Here is a 22685-nt window from a genome sequence, read left to right as displayed (position 1 = left end):
CATTTGTTTTAATGCTACATCTTGGGAATAGTCTAAACAATAGTCTACATTGTGGGCATTCAGTTTCTGGATATTGGCCAGTGGCAAAGAGGCGAGGAGGGATGTGGGGAATTGAAGGAGTCTGCCTGCCTGGTTCAGTAGACTGCCCAGGAAGCAGCTGGACAGACAGCTCTGGTGTTGGCACCAAAGAGAGACCTGGGCAGGTGTTTAGATTCATAATCATGGCCTGTAATTGCTCACATAGTAAGGGAAGAACGGAGGGCATGGGATGTCATCCTGGGACATCTACCATGGGACATGGAAGAAGATCCAGAGGTGACAGGGAGTAGCAGGGGAGGTGGCAGAGCAGCAGGAGGGGGGAGGGATTACTGGGAGCCGGGGAAGAGTGTTTCCAAGGAGCTGTGGTCTACAGAGTCAAAGGCTGCTGCAGACCCTCCGGAAGCGCCCTTCGTATTTCGCACTGTGTGGTTGTTGGGCCCTTGGAAAGAGCAGTCTGGAGAATATGGGACCAGAATGAGCCTGCTGTGCTGTGGGCAAGGAGAGAGAGGGAGCAAGAGGAGGCTGCAGGGCCATTTCCTTATAATGAAGTCCTTGAATAGAAGTCATGGGAAGTATCAGTTTTTTAAATTAAATATTCAGGAACTGAAAGCAGATCTTTTCTTATAATGTAACAGTGCTCAGGTGTCAGATTGAGTGTGGTAGTGCATGATTCATCCTTTGGATACCTTTTTTCAGCATACATCATCATCTTTTATTCTTCAACAACTGTACGTCTTTCAACACAGTGGTACATGCCTTCTGATGGTTGTTCTCATGGCAGGTCTGGACAAAGACTGTCGACTAACTGAACCACTTGGCATGAGAATAGCAGAGTTTCCTTTGAATCCCATGTTTGCAAAAATGCTGCTTGAATCAGGTGGGTGGAGACCAACAGTTCTCATTGATTTTATTTTGTCTGTCAGAGGAGTTATTTCCCTGGATTCTGTGCACCCTGGGGAAGAGGGTACAATATACTTAGGGGGAGTGAAGGAGCTATTGATTAACGCTGTTGGGTTTGGGGCATGTTGCTAACTTTGATTCAATGTCAGTCTTTATTAATTCAGTAAGCACTTCTGTTTGTTTCTCATGAGCCTAGCACGAATACCTTTAGAATTTTTTTTTAAACAGGGACGTTACTATGGTAAAAAATACATAACAAAATTTACCATTTCAACCATTTTTTAAATGTACAGTTCTGTGGGGCATTAAGTACATTCACATTGTTGTGGAACCATCACCACTATTAATTTCCAGAACTTTTTAATCTTTCTAAAATGAAACCCTGTATCTACTAGACACTAACTCCCCATTCTCTCCTCCTCCCCAGACCTTGCAAACACCATTCTACTTCTTGTTTCTGATCTAAGAAACCTCATATAAGTTAAATCACAATATTTGTTCTTTTGTGGCTGACCTTTTTCACTTGGAATGTCTTCAAGGTTCATCCATATTGTAGCACATGTCAAAATGTCCCTCCTTTTTAAGGCTGAATAATATTCCATTGTATGTACTGATCACATTTCGTTTGCCTATTCATCTGTTGATGGACACTTAGGGAGCTTCCACCTTTGCTATTGTGAAGAATGCTAAGAACATGGGTGTACAGATATCTGTTCAAGTCCCTGCTTTCACTTATTTTGGGTATATATTTAGAGTGGAATTGCTGGAATATCTAATAATTCTATGTGTAAGTTTTTGAGGAATTACCATACCATTTTCCACAGCGGCTACACCATTTCATATTCCCCCCACTAACGCACACGGGTTCCAACTTCTCTGACATCTTCAGACTTCTGTGAGGATATGAATTAAGGGATAAAAGTGTATGATCTAAAGATCTTCTCATACTTAGAAACCAAAATCATCTAGAGAGCATAGTTTTCTCAGCCTGGGAAAGTAAATAAATGTTTTCTTAATTTTATCTAACTTTTACATTAATTGGCAATCTACAAAGTTGTATGTCAAACTAAGCATGGTGAAAGTTAACTATAATTGTGTTTTGGAAAACCACGTGACCTTAGCCTTACATTTAGCAGCAGGTTTCTAAGTATGGAGTTGGGGAGTGTGCCACTCATGAGGCAGGGAACTGGGGGGCAGTGGGACAGGCAGTGCAGTTCGCCCTCACTGTCTGTGTCCTGGAGGGCTGATTACTGCAGACTCTGGTCCCAGGTGCCAGCAGAGCAGCAGTAGCTGCAGCCCACAGAGTGTTTCCCTGGTCCAGTTTTCCAGGTGCCAGAGCCTTACTGACAGGCCACCTCAGAGAAGGGTCCAGGAGCAGAGAAACAGCAGAAGGGACACAACCACATATTCCCTGCCCCCTTCCTCTCTCCGGCTTTCTGCCAGAATTCTAGGCGTCCACATAAGAGAGCTGGGAGCAGGTGTAGAGCCGACCTGCCCTCAGTGGTGGGGCCATTCCCGCTCCCCATGGCTCACAATGTTCAGGGATCCTCAAACTACGGCCCGCGGGCCACATGCAGCCCGCCGAAAACATTTATCTGGCCCGCCGGGTGTTTTTGCCGCCGCTGTGTGCATAGGAATTTGTTCATAGTTTTTTTTTAAACTATAGTCCGGCCCTCCAACCGTCTGAGGGACAGTGAACTGGACCCCTGTTTAAAAAGTTTGAGGACCCCTGGCTCACAGGGAGTGTAACACTCTCCGTGTTACTAGTACAGCTTCAGAGTTAATGAGCAGCTCCTTTCTGAGTCCTTCCAGGCCTCCAGGCATCAGGCCAGGTGTAGGACATTCCATTTGGCAGGACAAAGCGTTTATGAATTATAAACTTTAAAAATCAAGCTATATACGGATATATCTTAGTTTGCAGTATGGTACAAGGAAAACATCAGAAAATGTCTTTCACTTCTTGTTGACACATTGCATGTTTGAAATCAAAGGTGCTTTGTGTTTTATAGGAAATTTCGGCTGTTCTCAGGAAATTCTCAGCATTGCAGCCATGATGCAGATCCAGAATATCTTTGTGGTCCCCCCGAACCAGAAGTCTCAGGCAGTAAGTCCAGTGTTCTTTCTAAGCTGTTCATACCAGTCTCTTTCACTTTAGGCTTTCCTTATTAAAACATCTAGGAACTGCTGACAGTCGAGCTATGCAAATCCTAGTTTGCATTTGAGTGTTTGCTGTGTGCCTGACATGTGCATTATTTCATTTTATCTTCACCGTAAACCATGAGGCAGATGCTGTTATAATCATTTTTAGAGATGGAGTCACAGGAAGGTTAGGTGACTCACTCATGGTTGCACAGCCAGGGTGGAGTTGCCTTGCACAGTCCAGAGCCTCAAGTCTTAACCATTGTCCTACTGACTTTCCCGTAAGGAAACTTGTCCTTTAGGCTGTTCTGGGAGCAAATGAGTGGGCACATTAGTGACATAAGGCACAGCAGGATGATTCTGGTCATGTTGGAAAAAAGCCACGGAAATGACAAGGCCCTGCCTGAGGCCCAGGCACCATTGACTGAAAGCATGAATGTTGGAAAGACTGTGAAGGAAAGTTGTGATACTGAGAGCGCCATGCAGGTGAGGCATACGATGGAGGCAGGTCAGTGATGCGTTCAAAGTTGGCTGCTGTTGGAAGAGCCAGAGAAGCGGCAGCCTTCTGCACGGAGAGGCTGCCTTTGGATGTGTAGTTGGGAGGAGAGACCTTCCTTGTGGATTCTTGTCATCTTCCCTGACAGTCAGATAACCATAGATTACGAAGTTTTCCTGCCTCCATGCCCAGGTGGTTTTGTCTGTTTTCTCCATTTTCTGTTTATTTGCTTCTCTATTAGCCTTTTTAACAATCTTTCCTCAGGATAGGCAAACTCATTTTCAAGATGAGGAAACAGAAGTTCTGATCAGTTTGTCTAAAATTACAACATATTCCCCCTCCCCCCTTTATATACCATCCCCTGCTTTATTTTTTTCCTCTAATACTTCTTACCACCTAGTATACAAAATATTTTGCTTGTTTATTATATTTTTCTCACCACCATATTATTCGCTGTTATATCCCAAATTCATAAAACGGTGCCTAGCCTATAGTAGGTGCTTAGTAAATATATGTTATTGAATGAATGGAAGGAAGAAGGAAGATTAATTATGTGGTATTTGATACAAGGAGAAAATTCTGAAGTGAATAAGTATGAGTGTACTTGTATTTATATTGTATATGCTGCTGCTTGAACCCATGGGAGCAGATGGCATTGCCCAGGATGTTACAGAAGGAAAAATTTAGTGATGGGGTCTGAGTGGTAGCCTAGAAACATGAGTGTCTGCCATGTGCCAGACAGTTGACCCCTGCCTGGAGCTGACATTCCATTAGGGGCTGGGAAGAGTTCTGAAAGAGATGATATTGCCTACATAGAGGAGGAGAGAGACAAGAGCACTAGCATTTATCTAATAACCGTACTGGGTACTTCATAGTGAATTATCTCAGTTCCTCAGCAAGCTTGGTAGATAGGCTTCATATCCTGATGTTATAGATAAGGAAATTAAGGCCGAGAAAGGTTAAGTAACCAATCTGAGGTCTTTCGGGAAATGGCGGGGCTAGAATGGTGCAAACCAGGTCTTTCTGGATCTACAAGCCATGAGCCATTCATTGTATGTTACCTCCCAGTACGAGAAGCTCACAGGAGTCAACCTCTAAATGTTTTTTTCTTTCCAGATTCGAGTGCACCGAAAATTTGCTGTGGAGGAAGGTGATCATCTCACTATGCTCAACGTGTACGAGGCATTTATCAAAGTAAGCACGGCCACTGCTTGAAAGGCCCCTTCCACACACCTGTTCACTCTGGAGCCAGGAGTCCAGAAGTTCCATTCATAAAGGAATGGCCAGGAGACCTCTTCACTTTCCTGTTAGATATAGCCAGTACTTCTAATCTATGGGTTGGCCCCTGCCTGAGACTGTGATGCAGTTTTGCTGAAAGAACATAGGAATCTTGCTCCTTTCTGCCTAGAGGCAAGTCCTGTAGCAGCAGGCTGCCCGCTCGGCCCTCCTCGCCCCTCGCCCCTCACTCTGTCTCTCACCACCCAGTGTTGCTGCACAACACTGCCAGCGTTTGAATAGGAACTTCTGTGACATTTCCTGGAAATAATTAGTGAGGCGAGGTGTCCTTGTAGGTTTAGTTGACTCTTCAGAGCTGTTTATGTGAGTTTGAGACTGCACACAGCCACCTCTCCTCAGCAGACAAGCTTATGAGAAGACATTTATGTGAAGATCCATGTATATTCACGTACCCGACCTGTATTTAGCCTTAGGTGATGTTCATTTTTATTGTTCTTAATATTCTGTAGAAGTAAGAGCAAATATTATAGCTTAAAGTTATCACTAAAAATTTCTAAAAAGAGAGATCTAAAGATGATGAAGGCAATGAAAATAGAAACCTCTCATATAAAGGAAAGGATGGATGTAAGGGGGGGGATGAGATATTTCAGATTTGCAGTATCTTTCATTCGTTTTTTAAATACTTTTTTAGCAGAGGAGAAACACTAACTTTTTGTGTTAGAGATCTGAAGGGAGATTATTCAGTTTTCAGAAAAAAACTGATCCCTTACTGAGTTTATTAATCATGGATTAAATCAGTTCACATTTGTTTGTATATGTGCAGTATATCATCCCCAACCTAAAGCTCCCCCTGCCAGTGGAATGCAGTTATAGGTCTTCATTGCGTTATTCTGTGATTGCTTTCTGGGAAATCTTCTGTGTTTTTATTTTCTTATTTAAAACGCTTTCCTCCCTGACTTATACTATAATTTCCGAGGTACATTCCCATGGCAATAATTGATCTAAGACATAATGATCATTCTTTAGAATTAAGAATTAAATTCTGTTGATAGAAAAATTGTACTTTCAGGACAAATAGTAGTAATTTGGAAATTATTTCTGAATTGGCAAGTGTCATTGCTTGCCTGCAGTCCCATAAAGTGATAAATTCAAGCACTGCCAACAAAGGAAGGAACGTTGATTTACAAAGAACCGTAGGGAAGTGATTCTGTTTGGTAGTTTGCCACTCACGTAGGAAGGTATTTAAGATTGTCATTAAGATTGACAACTCTGCTTGTCATTAAGTTCTCATTTGCCCTTTAAGCAGAGAGTGAGATCAAAGAGCAGTCAGATGGTGAGCTTGCCAGCCTCTCAACATCTGGCCCAAAAAAGGGCCCGTTGCGGTCTGAAGATCTTGTCCCACTGAGTGAGCAAGTGCAGGAAGAGAAAATGAGGATCTTCACAGTCTAGCTGAGGTCAAGAACCTGTCTGTGATTTCCTCACTCTCCCCCCTTCTGGATTATTCTGTAGCACAACAAGAACTCTCAGTGGTGTCAGGAACATTTCCTGAATTACAAGGGTCTTGTCAGAGCTGCGACAGTAAGAGAACAGTTGAAAAAGCTTCTTGTCAAGTTTCAAGTGCCCAAGAAATCGAGCGAAGGTAAGAATAAGCTGCTACTGCTGGTGATGTTCCTTTCTTTGCTCGGTGTAGCTGCACTGTTAGGGTTCTCATGCTGGGTGTGGTGTGAGGCTGTGCAGTGTGTTCTAGACCTGTGTCGATGAAAAGCTGTGTGTAAAAGTAGCATATTTTTTCTAAGGAGGTTCATTTTTATGTCCGAGGGTTATTGCTAAAAAATTTTCATAAGCCTTGAGAACACTTAAGAATCATTAACCTGCCCTATCTGGTTTGGCTCAGTGGATAGAGCATGGGCCTGTGAACTGAAAGGTCCCAGGTTCAATTCCGGTCAAGGGTACATGCCCAGGTTGTGGGCTCGATCCCAGTAGGGGGTGTGCAGGAGGCAGCCGATCCATGATTCTTCTCTCAACATGGATGTTTCTCTCTCTCTCTCCCTCTTCCTTCCTCTCTGAAATCAATAAAAATATATTTAAAAAACAAACAAACCACAAATGTATTATTTAAAAAAAAAAAAAGAATCATTAACCTTTAGATCATTGCACATTATATAGTTAATTTTCCCCTGGAGGCTTTGTAAGAAAAATTACTTTTAAGTGGACAGTATTTATGGCTATGACATATAAGTTACATTTAACTTTCAAATACAGATATTTTTAAAGAAAGTGCTGTGTGTTTAACCTGGGTCATCACCAGGGTGAGACGGAAGTGTTGTGTAAGGCACAATCTCTGGCCTCTGGAGTGGGGACACACTGGGTTACATTACACTGTGACAGAGGTCCTACAGTTCTCTCAGTCTCCCACTCTGTGAGGTGTGGGAATTATTACTCACACTTTATATTACAGATGAGCTGTCAAGTCCTGGGGAGAAGTTAAGGTCAGGATGACACAATTGGTTACAGCAGGGGAGGTCTGTGTGTGGCTCAGAACCTACACTTCTGAGGAAGTGACACTTTCACTCCTCCATTCAGCAGTTGTCTTTTGAATACCTACAGTGTGCCAGGCACTCTGGGGGTCTACTCTCAGCACCCTAGTACTTCCCTGTAATGGGCCAGGCAGTGTCCGGAGTGTTTTCGTATATTAATTCCTTTAATGCGCACAACAATCCAGTTGTTACCTCCATTTTATGGATGAGAAAAATGAGGCCAGGAGGCAGCGAGTATCTTGGGGATTGAGTGCCTGTCACCTAGCAGAGAGGTTGCAGTCTTCTGCGTCTGTGTTTCTTAACCTGTTTTTCATGATCAACCCCTCTCCCGGGAGAAAAGTTACATTACATTCTTCCTAATGAGAGAAATTAAACACTAAGGAATAAGATTTTGTAGGGAAGGATTGAACTTTGAGGGCCTTAAGCACTGTACTATCCAAGATTTCCTCCTACTTGCTCCCCAAGAACCATTTTTTCACCCCTTTTGTTCTACATGGAAATGTCTCATGGCCAGTTGGAAACAAGGGATTGCTTCTCGGATCAGATTGTGGTTAGAGCAGCCGTGGGCAAACTACGGCCAGTGGGCCGGATCCGGCCTGTTTGAAATGAATAAAACTAAAAAAAAAAAAAAAAAAGACCGTACCCTTTTATGTAATGATGTTTACTTTGAATTTATATTAGTTCACACAAACACTCCATCCATGCTTTTGTTCCGGCCCTCCGGTCCAGTTTAAGAACCCATTGTGGCCCTCGAGTCAAAAAGTTTGTCCACCCCTGGGTTAGAGGTATAAATTCGAGATTCATCAATTCTGTGCTAAAAAGAAGAGGTACCTTTTTGTCAAAACATTGCTGGTAAAAATGCAGCGAAACTGATATTCTCATACATTGTTGATTTTGTAAGTTATACTACCTTTTTGGGTACTTATTTATCAGCAATCTGTATTTCATTGAATCTAAATGCCACTATGAATAAGGCATGCCATTATTTTATGTGCCACTAAGGAAGAAAAATAATGCTACCAATTATAATTATAAAATGCTGTCCTGATTTCAGTGAGTTAAAGTATGAAAAAAGAGTGAGTCTTAGAATTGATGAAATATGGTATGTCAGTAGACACATAAATGACCTTGTTTGCACAAAAACTTGGAATGTATCCTTTGGGAATCATCTAATAAATGGGAAATCTTTATCCTTGGAGGATGTTTACTGTAGCAATACAGACACCCATTAAAATGGAATTTGAAAATTGAAGAATTACACACTGTAGCTTATAACCACAGAAATAATGTAGTGTGAGTGTCCCAGTTTGTGTCTTGTGAGAAGAGCATCATTCCCACAAGATGCTCTCCTAGAAAGGAGTTCCTGAGGTCACTGGCCAGCCAGCGGAGTGCTCTCTGAAGTTCTGGTGCCCAGCCTTGGTCTGGGCATCTGTGGCCCAGGAGGGTTTGGGCCCCAAGTTAAAGGCACAGCACAGTTCAGCATGTTTCCCTCAGCAGCCATTGCAGGTTGCCAGGTGGTTCAAAGCAGCCTGGGGTGGGGCCTTGAGGCACAGGCGTGAGTACACAGAGTATACAGAGGCGAGGGTCTCATCCATCATTCTGTTGGCTGCCTTGTGTAGGTGATCCAGATCCGGTTCTGAGGTGCATCGTTTCGGGATTCTTTGCCAATGCAGCAAGATTTCATTCTACTGGAGCTTATAGGTAACATGATACTTTATGAAGTCATTTATTAAAGGAGAAATCTTAAAAATGTCCAAACCGCATAGGAAGCTGATGTACAGAAAAAGGAGCAAAATTAAAGGATTTTCCCTTATTTATATTGTGATTCTATCCAAAGGTGAGTTGAGGTTAGCTATCTAGCTTTAAGCAAAGTCTCTTAATATGGAAATGATTCTTAAATATTCAGTCCATCCACATGTTGTAGAAGGATGATAATTTACAAGTCAGGAGGCTGTCACATTTCCATTCCAGTAGTAGAATACTAGGACTAGAAAGAACCAGTGAAGATGCTCTGCTAGAGGAGTTACTTTTGTCACTGGGTAGCTCAGATAATTTTAGAGAATTGCAGGATTGAAGCCACCACCTACCCCGGTGCATTGTGGCCACACTGGGGTCTTTGGATGTTGGCCAGTGTTTCTCCACGTGCTGGACCTGCCTGTGCCCCCGCCCCCCGAGACTGCAGCCTGTGCTTCGAGGCAAAGAATATCACTGGTGGTTGATGCCCACCTAACAGCCTTTAGTATATTAAAATATAGTAAAAGTTAATGTATAGCTTAACTTTTTCTTCTCCAAACTAAACCATTCCACTCTGAATTGTTCCTTTTAGTCTATCTTTTCTCTCAGCTCATTTTAGTCTCATAACTTCTCTGAAACCCGTTTAAAGTGCAGCGACCATAACAATCTGTTACTTAATAAGGGAGCAGTCAAAAGGCTTTCTCCCCAGCTCTTCTCTGGGTTCTCTTCATATATTAGTTTGTCATTAGCTTTTTCCCCTCAGAAGACATTTCAGTCCTGTTACCTTGAGGTCAGCTGTGATGCCCTGGATACTGGGCTTTATTAACACGTCCAGGGTTGCATTGAGCCCCCCCACCCCCCTTTTTATTTTTGGAAACCAGGTCTCCATCTAGTATCAGTTTGAACCTAAGTATAGCACTTTACATTTATCTCCGCTGTGTTCTTTTTGCCACTCCAGGCCAAGTAGTCTAGTCTGTCAGTATCATGATTCTTTGCCCATCACAGGAGCTCCTCTCCCAACGCTGAGTTGTCCATGTTGGAGGCAGTGCTGAGAGGCCTATGATCCTCTCCAGTGAGCACCATTACTTTGTTGTCACCTTGATTGCCCCGTTCTCCTCAGCAGTATTAATTAGCAATTTCTAGTAGCATTTAAAAAAAATTCTCCAGTGTCCTCAACAAAAATATGGGTTACATAGGAGGCTTCACAGTCCTGAGTCCCTTTGCGACGAAGTTCAGTGTCGGTCAGCTTAGACTACCTGGTAGGGCAGCTAGGACCCCGGGTGCTGGAGGGGAGCTCGGTCCTGGTGCTTGAAACACTTGCCTGACACACAGATCCCTGGCACCCACAGAAACTGTGGTTATGGCTCAGGCAGTGACATCCTAATCTATGAATGTGTGAATGCTCCCTTGTGATCGGATCTTATTGATAGTTGTTTGCTCAGTAAGTTTTTTTTTAATTAAATTGAGTCAAATCTGAGTTGGAATTTGAAATATTTTCTCAGCAAAATGGATACTTCAATATTGAGCTTTCTTGTTTCCTTATTGTCTCCCCCATAGTCTTTAGTATTTAGCTTTGTTTAATAGAAATAATACTTTATATTATTTGTTTCCAAGGAAATTATTTTGAAAGAGAACCTACCAATGACAAACATAAGCATTGGCAGAGCCGTATATTTCTAAACTTTTTTTCTGAATGTCCACATGTTGCTTTTCTTTTCTTCTTTTGTTTGCATGATTTATTCTCGACTTCTGGGGTGGCAGTGGGGGAGGGGCCTTTGATGGGCATAAGAGAAGATGGAAAGAATAGTTGTGTTCCTGTGAAGTACAATCTGCATGCATTTTTAATATTAAACACGTCTCTCGGAGAGTCTTGCTGTAAGTATTTATAACGTGCTTCAGATCAAATTCTTCTGTTTTACAAGGACCATCCGTGACGATCACGAACTACACATCCACCCTGCGTCAGTCCTCTATGCAGAGAAGCCCCCTCGCTGGTAAGCCACCCTCTTGCTTCTTAGCCTTGTAATGTGTCGAAGGAGAGGCCCAGTTCTGTTCGTCTCTGGGCCCCTATTGCCTGGCACAGCACCTGGGACAGGCGCCCAGGACACTTTGCTATTGACTTTGTTATCCTGGGTCGTTTATGGAATTTCTGCTCTATCAGAGAGCCCCTTAAGCAAATGGTGATGGTCCTGTACTCACTCATCCATTCAGCAAACATACGAAACCCTGCACTGAGCACAGGTGTGTGGAGATGAATTCAGGTCCAGGTGAATTTAGTTATCTTGGAGAGACAGACACCACAGATTTCAGTGTCTTAGGAGAAGGACTTTGATAGAGGGGTGTATGAAGAGTTGAGGTTGGCACCTCCTGTACCAAGGAGAGTCAGGGATGGCTGAGATGTTTCAGAAATCATGTAGGACCTAAGTCTCATCTGTGAAATGGACACACTCTTATTCACAGTGCATTTGTGAATATAGTGCCTGGCACACAGGATACACACCTAGTAAAGGTGATCAGTTCTAATGGTGATTTCTGACTCTCATCAGAAGATATAGGAAATTAGCTCATGTTTCTTTCCTATTTCAGGGTTATCTACAATGAAGTTATACAAACCTCCAAGTATTATATGAGAGATGTCACTGCTATTGAATCTGCTTGGCTGTTGGAGCTGGCTCCACACTTTTATCAACAAGGAACGGTAGGAATGAACAGAGTCTGTCCCCCCAAATTTCCTGTTAACCTGCCTCTTCATATTTTTAAACACACACTTATTCCCCAATTCACTGCCTGAAATTATCCCCCTAATAGCACATAAGGTGAAATGGCCATTACCATATCCTCCGACCATTCTGGGTAAAGTACTTGCTTATATTTTACTTTCACTGAGGCTTGATTTTAGTCTTTAGTAGGACTGGTCTAAAGTAGCCATACTCCCATGACATGATGACTTTTTGATGTCTCAACTGAATGCCTAGGTATTTAATGAGGTCTTTGCACTGTGGTTAGAACTCCAGTGTCTCCACACTGTCCAGACCTCCAGACTCTCCCAGGCAGCTCACAACTCCCAACCACTTTTGTTGGCCAGCCTTATTGAATCTCGGCTTGCACATGTGCAGCTTAGTACTTAGCCAAAGACTCAAGGGTGGCCCCATGGAGATTTCTGGAGCTGTTCCCTTTCTTATGACCTGGTCCATGAATTCCAGCTGTCTCAGGCTTCGTGGACTCTTCTGACCTGTCTCCTCTGTCCCGCACACTGTTCTCTATTTAGGATGTACATACTTCTGTGTGCCAAGGTTTGCAGAGCCAGGCAGAGACCTGGGGTGAATATGGAGCTCCCCTTGAGTTTCCTCCTTCTGCAGGATTGTAGCCCTGTGCTGTCTGTTGCCCGGTGCCTGAAAACATTCGCATCAGATATTTTATCTGGTTTTTTACCATCATTTACCTCAGAGGGAAAGTCCAAAACCTGTAACTTCATCAGGGTTATAACCAGACTTCAGTGTTTTCAACCCAAAATTGGTACATTTAAAAATTGGGAGATTTCACATTAAATATAGATTTCAGGCTCCTTTTTTTTTTAAATCTGTATTGTTGAAAGTATTACATATGTCCCCTTTTTCCCTCATTGACCTCTCCCAGCCTGCCCCGCCCCCTCACCCCAGGCTTTCACCCCCCTATTGTCTGTGTCCTTGGAGAGATGCAAATCAAAATGAGGTGCCACCTCAGGTTTCTCTTGAAAGCAGAAGTATCTGCCTATATGGAGCTTGAGTGTCTTCGTGGCAGCAATAACAGGGCCTGAAGAAGGACGGCCTGCTATGCAGGACCCTCCAGGCATCACAGCGCAGCCGTGGCTTCCCTTATTCAGCTTCCGGGAACATCTGAGTTGTGACCCTGTAAATCAGCATTTCTCAACCTGTGGGTTGCGACCCCTTTGGGGGTTGAACGACCCTTTCACAGGGGTCACCTAAGACCATCGGAAAAGACATATAATTACATATTGTTTTTGTGATTAATCACTGCTTTAATTATGTTCAATTTGTAACAATGAAAATACATCCTGCATATCAGATATTTACATTATGATTCATAACAGTAGCAAAATTATAGTTATGAAGTAGCAACGAAAATAATTTTATGGTTGGGGGTCACCACAACATGAGGAACTGTATTAAAGGGTCGCGACATTAGGAAGGTTGAGAACCACTGCTGTAAATGGAAGAATCTCATCTATCTCTCTTGCAATATAAAGGGCAATTGTCTTTTTAATATTTTCTTACAATATTTAAATCTTATCCAATTAAACAAAAAAAACATTTCAAGCATTTCCTCATAAAGATATTTCAGTTCAAAATGAGACCAGCTGCAGGGACTGATAACAGCGCAGAATGTGTTGTCTCCGTAGTTGGGCTGACAGAATAGGATAAACTAAAGTGAAAGAAAGTATTTTCCTTTAAAACCTCTCAGATGGAAAGTCCAAGAGAAGTGATTAGAAAGGCAAAGAAGTTGGGAAGAATGGCCAGCTGTACACATGCTTGTTAAAGGGACGAGGTACAAGCAGTTAGAGGAGAACCCTAAAGAGCCCAAGGCTCCTGCTGAACAGAATTACCTCGAAGCTGAGTCCTTTTCCCTTCTTAGCTCAAAGATACAAAGTTAAAGAGCAAATAGCCCCAGAAGTTTGAAGAAAATGACAACACGAATTTCCGCACTTGTCTCTTCTCTCCAGATGCCTGCTTTTCAGCTCAGCAGCTCTACTCTGATCATTGTGTGATCAGTTATTTTTAGAGAGGCCGGGGCCTTTAGAAATCACCTAGTTCACCAACCATACTGTACAGGCGAGGCCCTGAAATTCCCCAAGAACTGCAGTCCCTCCTAACTAGACAGTCCAGAGGTACCGCTGTTAACTTTTAGTCCAAAATGAATTGCTTTCTCCAAGAGCCTTGCAGACCTCAGTGGTGCCCATGGATGGTAGGTGCGCATGTTGAACACAGCGAGCACCTTGTGACTGCCCAGGGCCCACCCACATGCCCGGCTCTGTTCCTGGCACCTTGGGTGACTTTCCGTTACCGTTGATTTTCAGTGTCACTCTCCCCCTGTAAAGAGTCCTGAAATGGTCCGGAGGCGGCTTTGTTTAGACTCAACATTCTTCCCAGAAACGAGCACCAAAAATGGTCCACAGGCACGGTGATGTCATCTCCCATTCCCAAGCTAAGGCTGTGAGTGTCTAACATTAGTTGTAGGGGTCACATCAAATGAAGTGAGATAATTGAGAAAAATTCAACAAGACCCACAGCCAGGGAGAAAAACAGGGTGACCTGTTCAGAGATTTACTTTTCAGTCCTTAATTTTTTATTCCTGATCCTTAGAAATAGCTTTGGAGTCTGGGGAAAACCTCTAAACCAGCACCTTTGCAAGAGCCTACACTGGTCCTTTCTTGGGCATAAGCAGTTAGAAATTCACACGTGTGTCCTGTCCACAGTCTCTCTGTCGTGCTCGCTGGTGTGCTATGTCTTCTTTGGCACCCTGCGTTCTCCAGTGCCGCAGTTAGTTCTCTGTCGGCCATGGGGATCGCTGTCTTGAGTCAGTGGGTGTGCATTTTTTACAGAGAGGAAGGGAGAGAGATAGAGAGTTAGAAACATCGATGAGAGAGAAACATCGATCACCTGCCTCCTGCACATCTCCCACTGGGGATGTGCCCGCAACCCAGGTACATGCCATTGACCGGAATCGAACCTGGGACCTTTCAGTCCACAGGCCGACGCTCTATCCACTGAGCCAAACCAGTTTCGGCTGAACTGAAGTTCTTTATTTAAAACTTACGTTTAGCCAAAACCGGTTTGGCTCAGTGGATAGAGCGTCGGCCTGCGGACTGAAAGGTCCCAGGTTCGATTCCGGTCAAGGGCATGTACCTGGGTTGCAGGCACATCCCCAGTAGGAGATGTGCAGGAGGCAGCTGATCGATGTTTCCAACTCTCTATCTCTCTCCCTTCCTCTCTGTAAAAAATCAATAAAATATATTTTAAAAAATAAAATAAATAAATAAAACTTACGTTTATACACTTTGTTGTAAATGCCTATTTTAGGATTTCTAGCACTTTGGGCTTTACCTTGGAACAGCGATTTTTAACTGGTGTGCTGCAGGAATTTTAAAAACACATAATACCTGCCCTAGCCGGTTTGGCTCAGTGGATAGAACGTCGGCCTGTGGACTGAAAGGTTCCAGGTTCGATTCTGATCAAGGGCACATGCCTGAGTTTCGGGCTCTATCCCCAGTGGGGGGCATGTAGGAGGCAGCCAATCAGTGATTCTCTATCATCATTAATGTTTCTATCTCTCCGTATCCCTTCCTCTCTGAAATCAATAAAAGTATATTTAAAAACAAACACAACCAAAACGCACGATACCTGACTAGTCAGGTGCACTGACCTCTTTTCCCTTAGAATGTCAAATAAAAAAATGACAGCAGCCAGCACAACAATAGCTGTCCAGTGTTAATGAATCAAAATTATACCTATTTTTTGTCAGATCAGCAAAAATTATATTTTTTGGTGTGCTGCAGAATTTCAGAGATGCAAAGATACCATGAGATGCAAAAGGTTGAAAATCGCTGCCTTAGAATGTTTATCTCCGTCAGTCCTATCATCTGATGCCCATGGCTATCATGTTATGCTTTCTATGTTATTTATGCTGGTAGAGAGCAACATTTCTGAAGAAAAACCTGTCACTAGGAGGTACCCTTTTCCTGGGGCCTGGGGCCTGGGGCCTGGGGCCTGGAGCACAGGTGCCTGCACCTGAGACACTCGGTAAAATGATGTGTCTCCTTGTTCCTGTTCCTGGGGAGACGATACCTTTTCCCTGACCATTCTTAAGGATTTCATGGAAACGAGGTGATGTCCAGCCTGAGCCAGTCCCCTGGGCACAGGTGTTTGGCTGCAGTGCTGTCCTGAGGGCTGGGCAGAGGGAGACCGAGTCTCACTGACAGCATCCTCAGAGCCTGTGTGCCCAGGTTGAGCCCTGGTGGGCTGGGCCTCGGGCTGTGCGGCTTACTGCGGGTGTTCCCTCTTGCTTGCTTGTGCTTTTCTCCTGAAGACGCCTGAGGGGCACGGCACTAACCGAGGTGTGAACCGGATGGAAGCTCTGATTTGGTTATTTCTCTGGGACTGCTGTTGAAGTCTGGTTTCTTTGTCTAACCAACCCCACTAACGAGGTTCTCTTTTCTCTTGCAGCACCTGTCCCTAAAAGCCAAAAGGGCCAAGGTCCAAGACCAGTGAGCAGAGCTGGGCTGCTTGGGGCCCGCTCCTCCATGCTGCTTCCCCCAGCTCAGGGCACAGTGAGCTGTCCTTGGCTCATGTGGACCTTCAGCTGCTCTGATGGGGGCCGTTGCCCATTCTTCCCGCTCCCCTCAGCATTGCATTCCTCGCTGGGATCCCGGAGGAGTTGTGCGTGGGCAGGCACCCTGCCGTGCCGCACCCAGGCAGAGCGGGGCTTGGCAGGGCTTTGCTCTTTGGTCGCTCGGCACCCTCACTGACCCAGCATGCCACTTCCAACAGGCACGCCGTCCTGGCCCAGCTTAATGGGGACGGAGGAGGAAAGTGAGCCACTGCCGGCTGAGGCACCATGTCGAGTGCACAGAGGGTTTGCTGGGCTGGCTTTGTTCTCTCCTGCGGGGCACAGCTGTGTCGACTAGTGAGGGCCAGATGGGAATCTGTGTATCTTCAGAGGGAGAGACCCCGGAAACACTGTGATTTCCACCAAAATCACCGAGGGCTCCCTGACCAAGCAGCTTCTGGTTCCCCCTTTTGCGCACGTCCCTGTTTATCTACGGCCAGAAAACTCACAAGGATTGGTGATGACGGAGAGGACTCAAGCACCGTTCTTTGTTACAGAAATGGGCTAGCTTCTCCATGCGTAGGATACCACGTCCCCTGCCACCAGCAGAGCACTCGTGAACACCCATCAACTCAGCCCCACCAGGGACCCTCTGCGGCAGGAGCTCCCAGCAGCGTAGAGACTCTCAGCTTCTCTAGCTCAGGAACAGAACTTAAGCATTTGTTTTTGTTCGTTTGCCAGGTTCTTGTGAGAACACGGGCGGCTCTTCCAGCAGGCACTGGTCTCATTGCTGCCCAGGCTTCTTTGCTGAGAGGTTGGCATTTCAACACGTGACCTGTCTAGATTTGGTCACCTTCCTGTTTCAATGACATTTATTTTAAGAACATGTAGTTTGAAAGTTTATTTTTATACTGATCTTAGTATGTACCTGCCACTTGGGCACCAAACGTGTATGCCATTTTTATTTCTATTTTGTAAACATGTTAATAATAGTGATAACCTGTTAATAATAGTAAACCTTTATACCTAAAGTAAATGTATTCCCTCCCACCCCGGTTCTCATGGTGTGTGTTTTAGGACGGTCCACTTCGTTCTCCCCAGTGAGGGCCTGACATTAGCTAAGAAACCTGATGCGGTGGCTTTAGGGGTCAGGTAGACAAGGAAGCCCACCCAGCAAGGTCACATGACCACACGCCCTCAAGGCCTCACTACAGCAAACCATGTAATGCAGTTTAAATGAAGTCCCAAGAATTCTTGCCAGTGTTCAATTGGGGTCTTCCTGTAGAGAGGTCTGAAGTACTTAGTTGTAGAAAGTCTGAATTTAGGGCCAGGGCTGGTCCTCCTAAGCGTCTGTTGGGGTGGAAGGAGGAAAATGTGGAGTATCCACACCCTCTGAGTGAGACCAGAAATCCAAAATGAGAGGCCATGGTGGGGGACGCAGCCTGGGGGAGCCTGGTGGCACTGGCCGCCTCTGCCTGTGGATGTCTGGTCCTGAGCACATCTGCCTGCATCCACCTCTGAGAGCGCCGCCCCGGGGTAGGCGTCTGAGCTGTTATGCTGCATCCACAGTGTGTGGAGAACTCGTCACCGTCGGGGGCTGTCACTGTAAAGCCACAGCCTTCACAGGCATCTGAAGAACCACACACCTTGTGAAGGAGTGATGTCCCGGCCTGGCTGAGAGACGAGACAATGGCCAGCAGGGCCTGATCACCTAGCAACTCACAAGACTGTCCCCAAGCAGTTCCACAAGAATTAGAACCTCAGGCTCGGCATGGATTTTCAAAATCAATAGTGAAATTTCTCCAACACTGCAGTGTCTTCTTCCGCTGCGGGGAGGTGGAGGGGTGTCTGCGCTGGAGAACGCGTGGGCAGTGGGGTCCTGTAGGCTCAGAGACTGGAGAATTCTGTGCCTGTGGTTCATGCCCTGAGGTTCTGTCCCATGGCTGGTCTCCCAAGGAGTCCCCTGGGCCAGCCAGGCCTCCTGCTGGTCGCTCAGTCAGCAAGTGGTGGGTGAAGGCCTCAGTGTGTGCATGGCACAGGGATGGGGCGGGGATGTTGGGCCAGCAGAGGAGGGCGACAGGAATACTGGCAGAGACTGCAGAGGCCAGGGCTGCAGCCAAAGGACGCTTCCCCACGACGACCTTGTGAATGTACCGAGGGTGCTCACACTCTGCCCCGTCTGCCTGCCTGTCCTCTCCAGTGGAGTGTTTCCCTCGGCCATGAACTTGGGGAGTGGCACAGGCCCCAGCCCACACTCCTGTCTGCTACTGTCCTGGTCTCAGCGCAGCCTGCAGCCAGCGCTGCTTTCACTTGGTGGCCCAGGTGCTGCCATTCACGCTGCTCCCTGGCATCCTGTCCTGTTCTCAGCTCCGCTTTCCAGCCATTACACAGGGTTGATGGGGGAGGCACAGGGCTGAAGCCCGTAAGTCAGCATTAACACAAGGCGGGTCCTGGAGCTACTGGACCAGGCCTCGGAGTGGGACAGGTCTGCCGCTTGCAAAGCTCCAGCCACACGGTTCTAACATGGTGGCTCAGAAGCCACTGGTGATGGTGATGGGGGAACTGATCACAGTGCCTTGGGGGAACAGTGGTTTGGAATGAGATCTAGTCACGAGGTAGGATACCACCTGTGCAAAAACAGATGTATCAACTGTCACTCAAATCTGATGCTCCTCCTGCCCTCCCAGCGGCTGGCTCACCTTCCTCCCTGGTCTTGATGTCCTCACATCTTCAAGTCCCATCCCCCTCACCAGTGGCTTCTGAGCCACCATGTTAGAGCCGTGTGGCTGGAGTTTTGCAAGCAGCAGACCCATCCCACTCCGAGGCCTGGTCCAGTAGCTCCAGGATGGGCCTCGTGGTCGTGCTGACTTAGGGGCTTCAGCCCTGTGCCTCCCCCATCAGCCCTGTGAAATGGCTGGAAAGCGGAGGTGAGAACAGGACAAGATGCCAGGGAGCTGCGTGAATGGCAGTGTGGTTGGAATTTGGCTCCAGGCAGGTCCTGGTGGTGGACACCGTTTTTTCTTATCTTTCCTGTCAAAATGAGGAACTTGGATCGTGAGCATTTCATGAGGCTCAAAATTATTCTACCTAAAAGACCATCTAGTCTCTTTGGTTTGAAAATGTTCTTTTAGAAAATCATGGTAGGTAAAAAAATGTTTTCCTTGGAACAATAAAATACTATCTTCCATCAGTCTCCTAATTAAAAACCAATCAAAACAAAAACAAACCCTGGCTGATGAAATCCCCAAGTCTGGGAACCACTGGGGTGGTGGACCGAGCGGACTGGGGGCCAGCTGGCAACACCAGCACCAAGCGTCAGGGCCGGGAAAATGCGTCTGCCCTGCCAACCACCTGAAATTCCAGCGAGCGGAGCAGCTGGTGGACTCTCGTCTTTACATAATTGGAAGGACTCAAATGCGCAGGACTCGGCCCCTTATCACTTACTGTCCCTTTAGGTAAGACTAGGATTTCCACTCTCCGATGACTCATCTGGATTTTTCCTTGGCCTTCCAACTTGTGCTGAAGGGGTGAGGGAACTCTGGATTTCCTGTCAACTTAATCTATTTTTTTCTGTCTTCGAAACTGGTAACAACCGATTACATCGTTTGGGACACAGCTGGCCACTCTGGGAGGAGCTGGAGTCTGCATGGCAGGCCTGGAGAGGGCTTGTCCCTGGGTCCTCAGTCATTGCTCCCTCTGACAAGTTCACATTCTGCCATCCCTGGCACATCACGGAGCTGGTCCCTGGTGCACTGTTGGGTGGCATTGGACTTGTTCAAACGGCTGCCTCCTTGCCTGCCAAAGAGATTCCTGATGCAGCATTTCCCCTGGCCTGTGGCCTCGGCCCCCACTTGCGGGTTCTACTGAAGGCAATGAGCAAGCAAAGGAGGTGGGAGGTTCAGGAGGGAGTGGGTGTGGTAGGGAGGGCTCAGTGGTGATGCCCAGAGTCTCCATAGCCAGGCGAGGGTCCAGCACAGCTGCTGCCCCAGGGCCTGGGCTGATGGGCGAAGCCTGACATGATTCAAAGGTAGCACAGGCCCCTTCCTGCCTCTGGACCCTGCTGCAGTCCGCCTTCACTCGGTTATTCTCGCTCCATTCCCACTTGCTTTGTTTTCAGTTTGGAAGTACAGTTGGGTTCACTTAGCATAGTTACTGTGTTTACTCTCAGCTCTTCTTTGTTGTTTTTTGTTGTTGTTTCCACTTGTATCCTTCATCCCTTAATTTTTACCTCTTTGACTTCTGCATTATTTTCCCCGCCTTTAAAAGAATATTTTTATTGATTTTTGGTGACAAAAGAATGGAGAGGGAGAAAGAGAATCATCAGTCTGGGAGCATAACATCAATGGGCTGCCTCCTGCACGCCCCCTGTGGGGATTAAGCCCACAACCCAGGCGTGTGCCCTGACAGGGAATCGACAAACAAACCAATTGGCAACCTTTTGGTGCACAGGATGATGCCCCCAAAATGGCCACAAAGACCAGCTCCCCCACCGCTTCCCTTTTTTTTTTTTAAATCATGAAGTTGCTTCTTTTTTATACTGTTTTTTAAAAGTATTTTTAGCCCTAGCTGATTTGGCTCAGTGGATAGAGCATCAGCCTGTGGACCAAAAGGGTCCCGGGTTCGATTCTGGACAAGGGCACGTACCTTGGTTGCAGGCTCCTCCCCAGCTTGATGTTTCTGTCTTTCTCTCATCCACTCTCCCTAAAAATAAATGGCAAAATATATCCTTGGGTGAGAACTAACAACAACAAAAAGTATTTTTACCTTAGCAAGTCCTTTTTTTTTACACTCTACTTATTTGTTTTTAACTTTTATTTTGTGCTTATGATACAAAAGAAACCATTTAGTTTTGTTGTTCTGTAAATATATTCTTTCATTGTTTTTATTTTCTCATTTAATACATTAGTTTTAAATTAATCTTAACATTTACCTCCCATTTCATTTTACTTCCACTGCTCCCCTTCTCATATCTTAGTGTGCTTAATTTTGTGTCCATGTTTGCAAAAGGCCTAACTGTAGGTGTGGGAGCTGAGAGAAGATATTTGCAATGGTTGAAACCAACAAAGGATTAACTGTCAAGAATATATAAGGAACTCCTACAAATCAACAATAAAAAGAAAACCCCAGTAGAAATAAGTGGGCGAAGGGAATGAACACGTTATAGAAAGAGACCCCAAGGTCTACCAAGTCTGTGAAGAGATGTTCAAACTCAATCATCAGAGAAACACAAACTAAAGCAACAATTTTCACTTTGTACCCATCAGATTAGCACACATTTTAAAGGTGGTAATGCCCAGTGTTGGCAGGGATACAGGGACTCCGGTGCTCTGCTCGTGTGGCCATCCTGGAAAGCTACCCGATACAACTCATCAAATGAAGTATGTGCCTGACCCACTCTCCAGAAATTCCACGTGTGGGTAAATGTCCCCAACAACATTTTCACCTCGGTCCATAAGGAGACGTGTATCAGGATGCTCATCCAGTGTGACTGAGGGGGGCGGGGGTTGGAGTAAAGTCCACCCCTGGGACAATGTGCAGGGAAACCCTGTGGGTGACGCCATGGAGTACCACAGACGACATCTACCGTGGACCTTAAAAACAACTGAGTCAAAAAAGTAAAAAGCGGCCCTCGCTGGTCAGCCTGTGGACTAAAGGGGTCCAGGTTCGATTCTGGCCAAGGGCACATGCCCGGGTTGCAGGCTCGATCCACCCCAGTAGGGGACGTGCAGGATGCAGCCAATCAATGATTCTCTCTCATCATTGATGTTTCTGTCTCTCTCCTTTCCTCTCTGAAATCAATTAAAAAAATATATTAAAAAAAACAACAACAACGAAGATGCAGCACTATCATTTACAGACACTAAAAATATGTACACATAAGAAACAATGCGTTTGCCAAAACACATACAAACCAACAGATACACAGTAGAAGGGTTGCCTGGAGAAGATAGAGGAGGATGGGAGTGAGGATAGGAAAAAAAAAGAAAAAAGAATGGGTAGCTCATGGGATTTATCTGGACACAGGTCATCTGGATTTCCAAGACAGGAACTTGTAGGACAGAGGATGCCGTTGTGAGTCCTTCCTGCCGATCAGCATCCTTAAGATGGAATTCATGTTCTCAAGCCGCGGGGACTGTGGTCTCTTTACTTCAGCTCATGGCACTGTGCTTCTGGAACCTTCTTGCCCTCAGCACTGGCCTGGATCATTATGAGGCTAAAAAGAACAGGATATGCCAAGGCTTTGAAAATCCCTGGTAATCTTTTATCACCCAGGGAGCCTA

General features: G+C 45.6%; 1 protein-coding gene across 2 annotated transcripts in view; it reads left to right on the top strand.

Annotated features, from left to right (window-relative positions):
• Nucleotides 1–17447, top strand: part of DHX35 (DEAH-box helicase 35) — a 63325-nt gene extending 45878 nt beyond the window's left edge. The window contains exons 15-22 of one of the 2 annotated variants that reach the window (XM_070420976.1): nt 821–916; nt 2949–3043; nt 4691–4768; nt 6320–6449; nt 8967–9048; nt 11004–11075; nt 11668–11779; nt 16302–17447. In XM_070420976.1, the coding sequence (XP_070277077.1) occupies nt 821–916; nt 2949–3043; nt 4691–4768; nt 6320–6449; nt 8967–9048; nt 11004–11075; nt 11668–11779; nt 16302–16346 (710 nt within the window). In that variant the 3' untranslated portion in view covers nt 16347–17447. The remainder of the gene's footprint in view (nt 1–820; nt 917–2948; nt 3044–4690; nt 4769–6319; nt 6450–8966; nt 9049–11003; nt 11076–11667; nt 11780–16301) is intronic. The other variant, XM_070420975.1, reaches the window with a different exon arrangement.
• The last annotated feature ends 5238 nt before the right edge of the window (nt 17448–22685 follow it).

This window comes from Myotis yumanensis, unplaced genomic scaffold, assembly GCF_028538775.1.
Source record: "Myotis yumanensis isolate MYYU_CA2020_CCGP unplaced genomic scaffold, mMyoYum1.0.hap1 SCAF_7, whole genome shotgun sequence".
Classification (NCBI taxonomy): Eukaryota; Metazoa; Chordata; class Mammalia; order Chiroptera; family Vespertilionidae; genus Myotis; species Myotis yumanensis.
The sequence above is the reverse complement of the archived record's forward strand: the minus strand, read 5'-3'. Positions and strand labels throughout refer to the sequence as shown.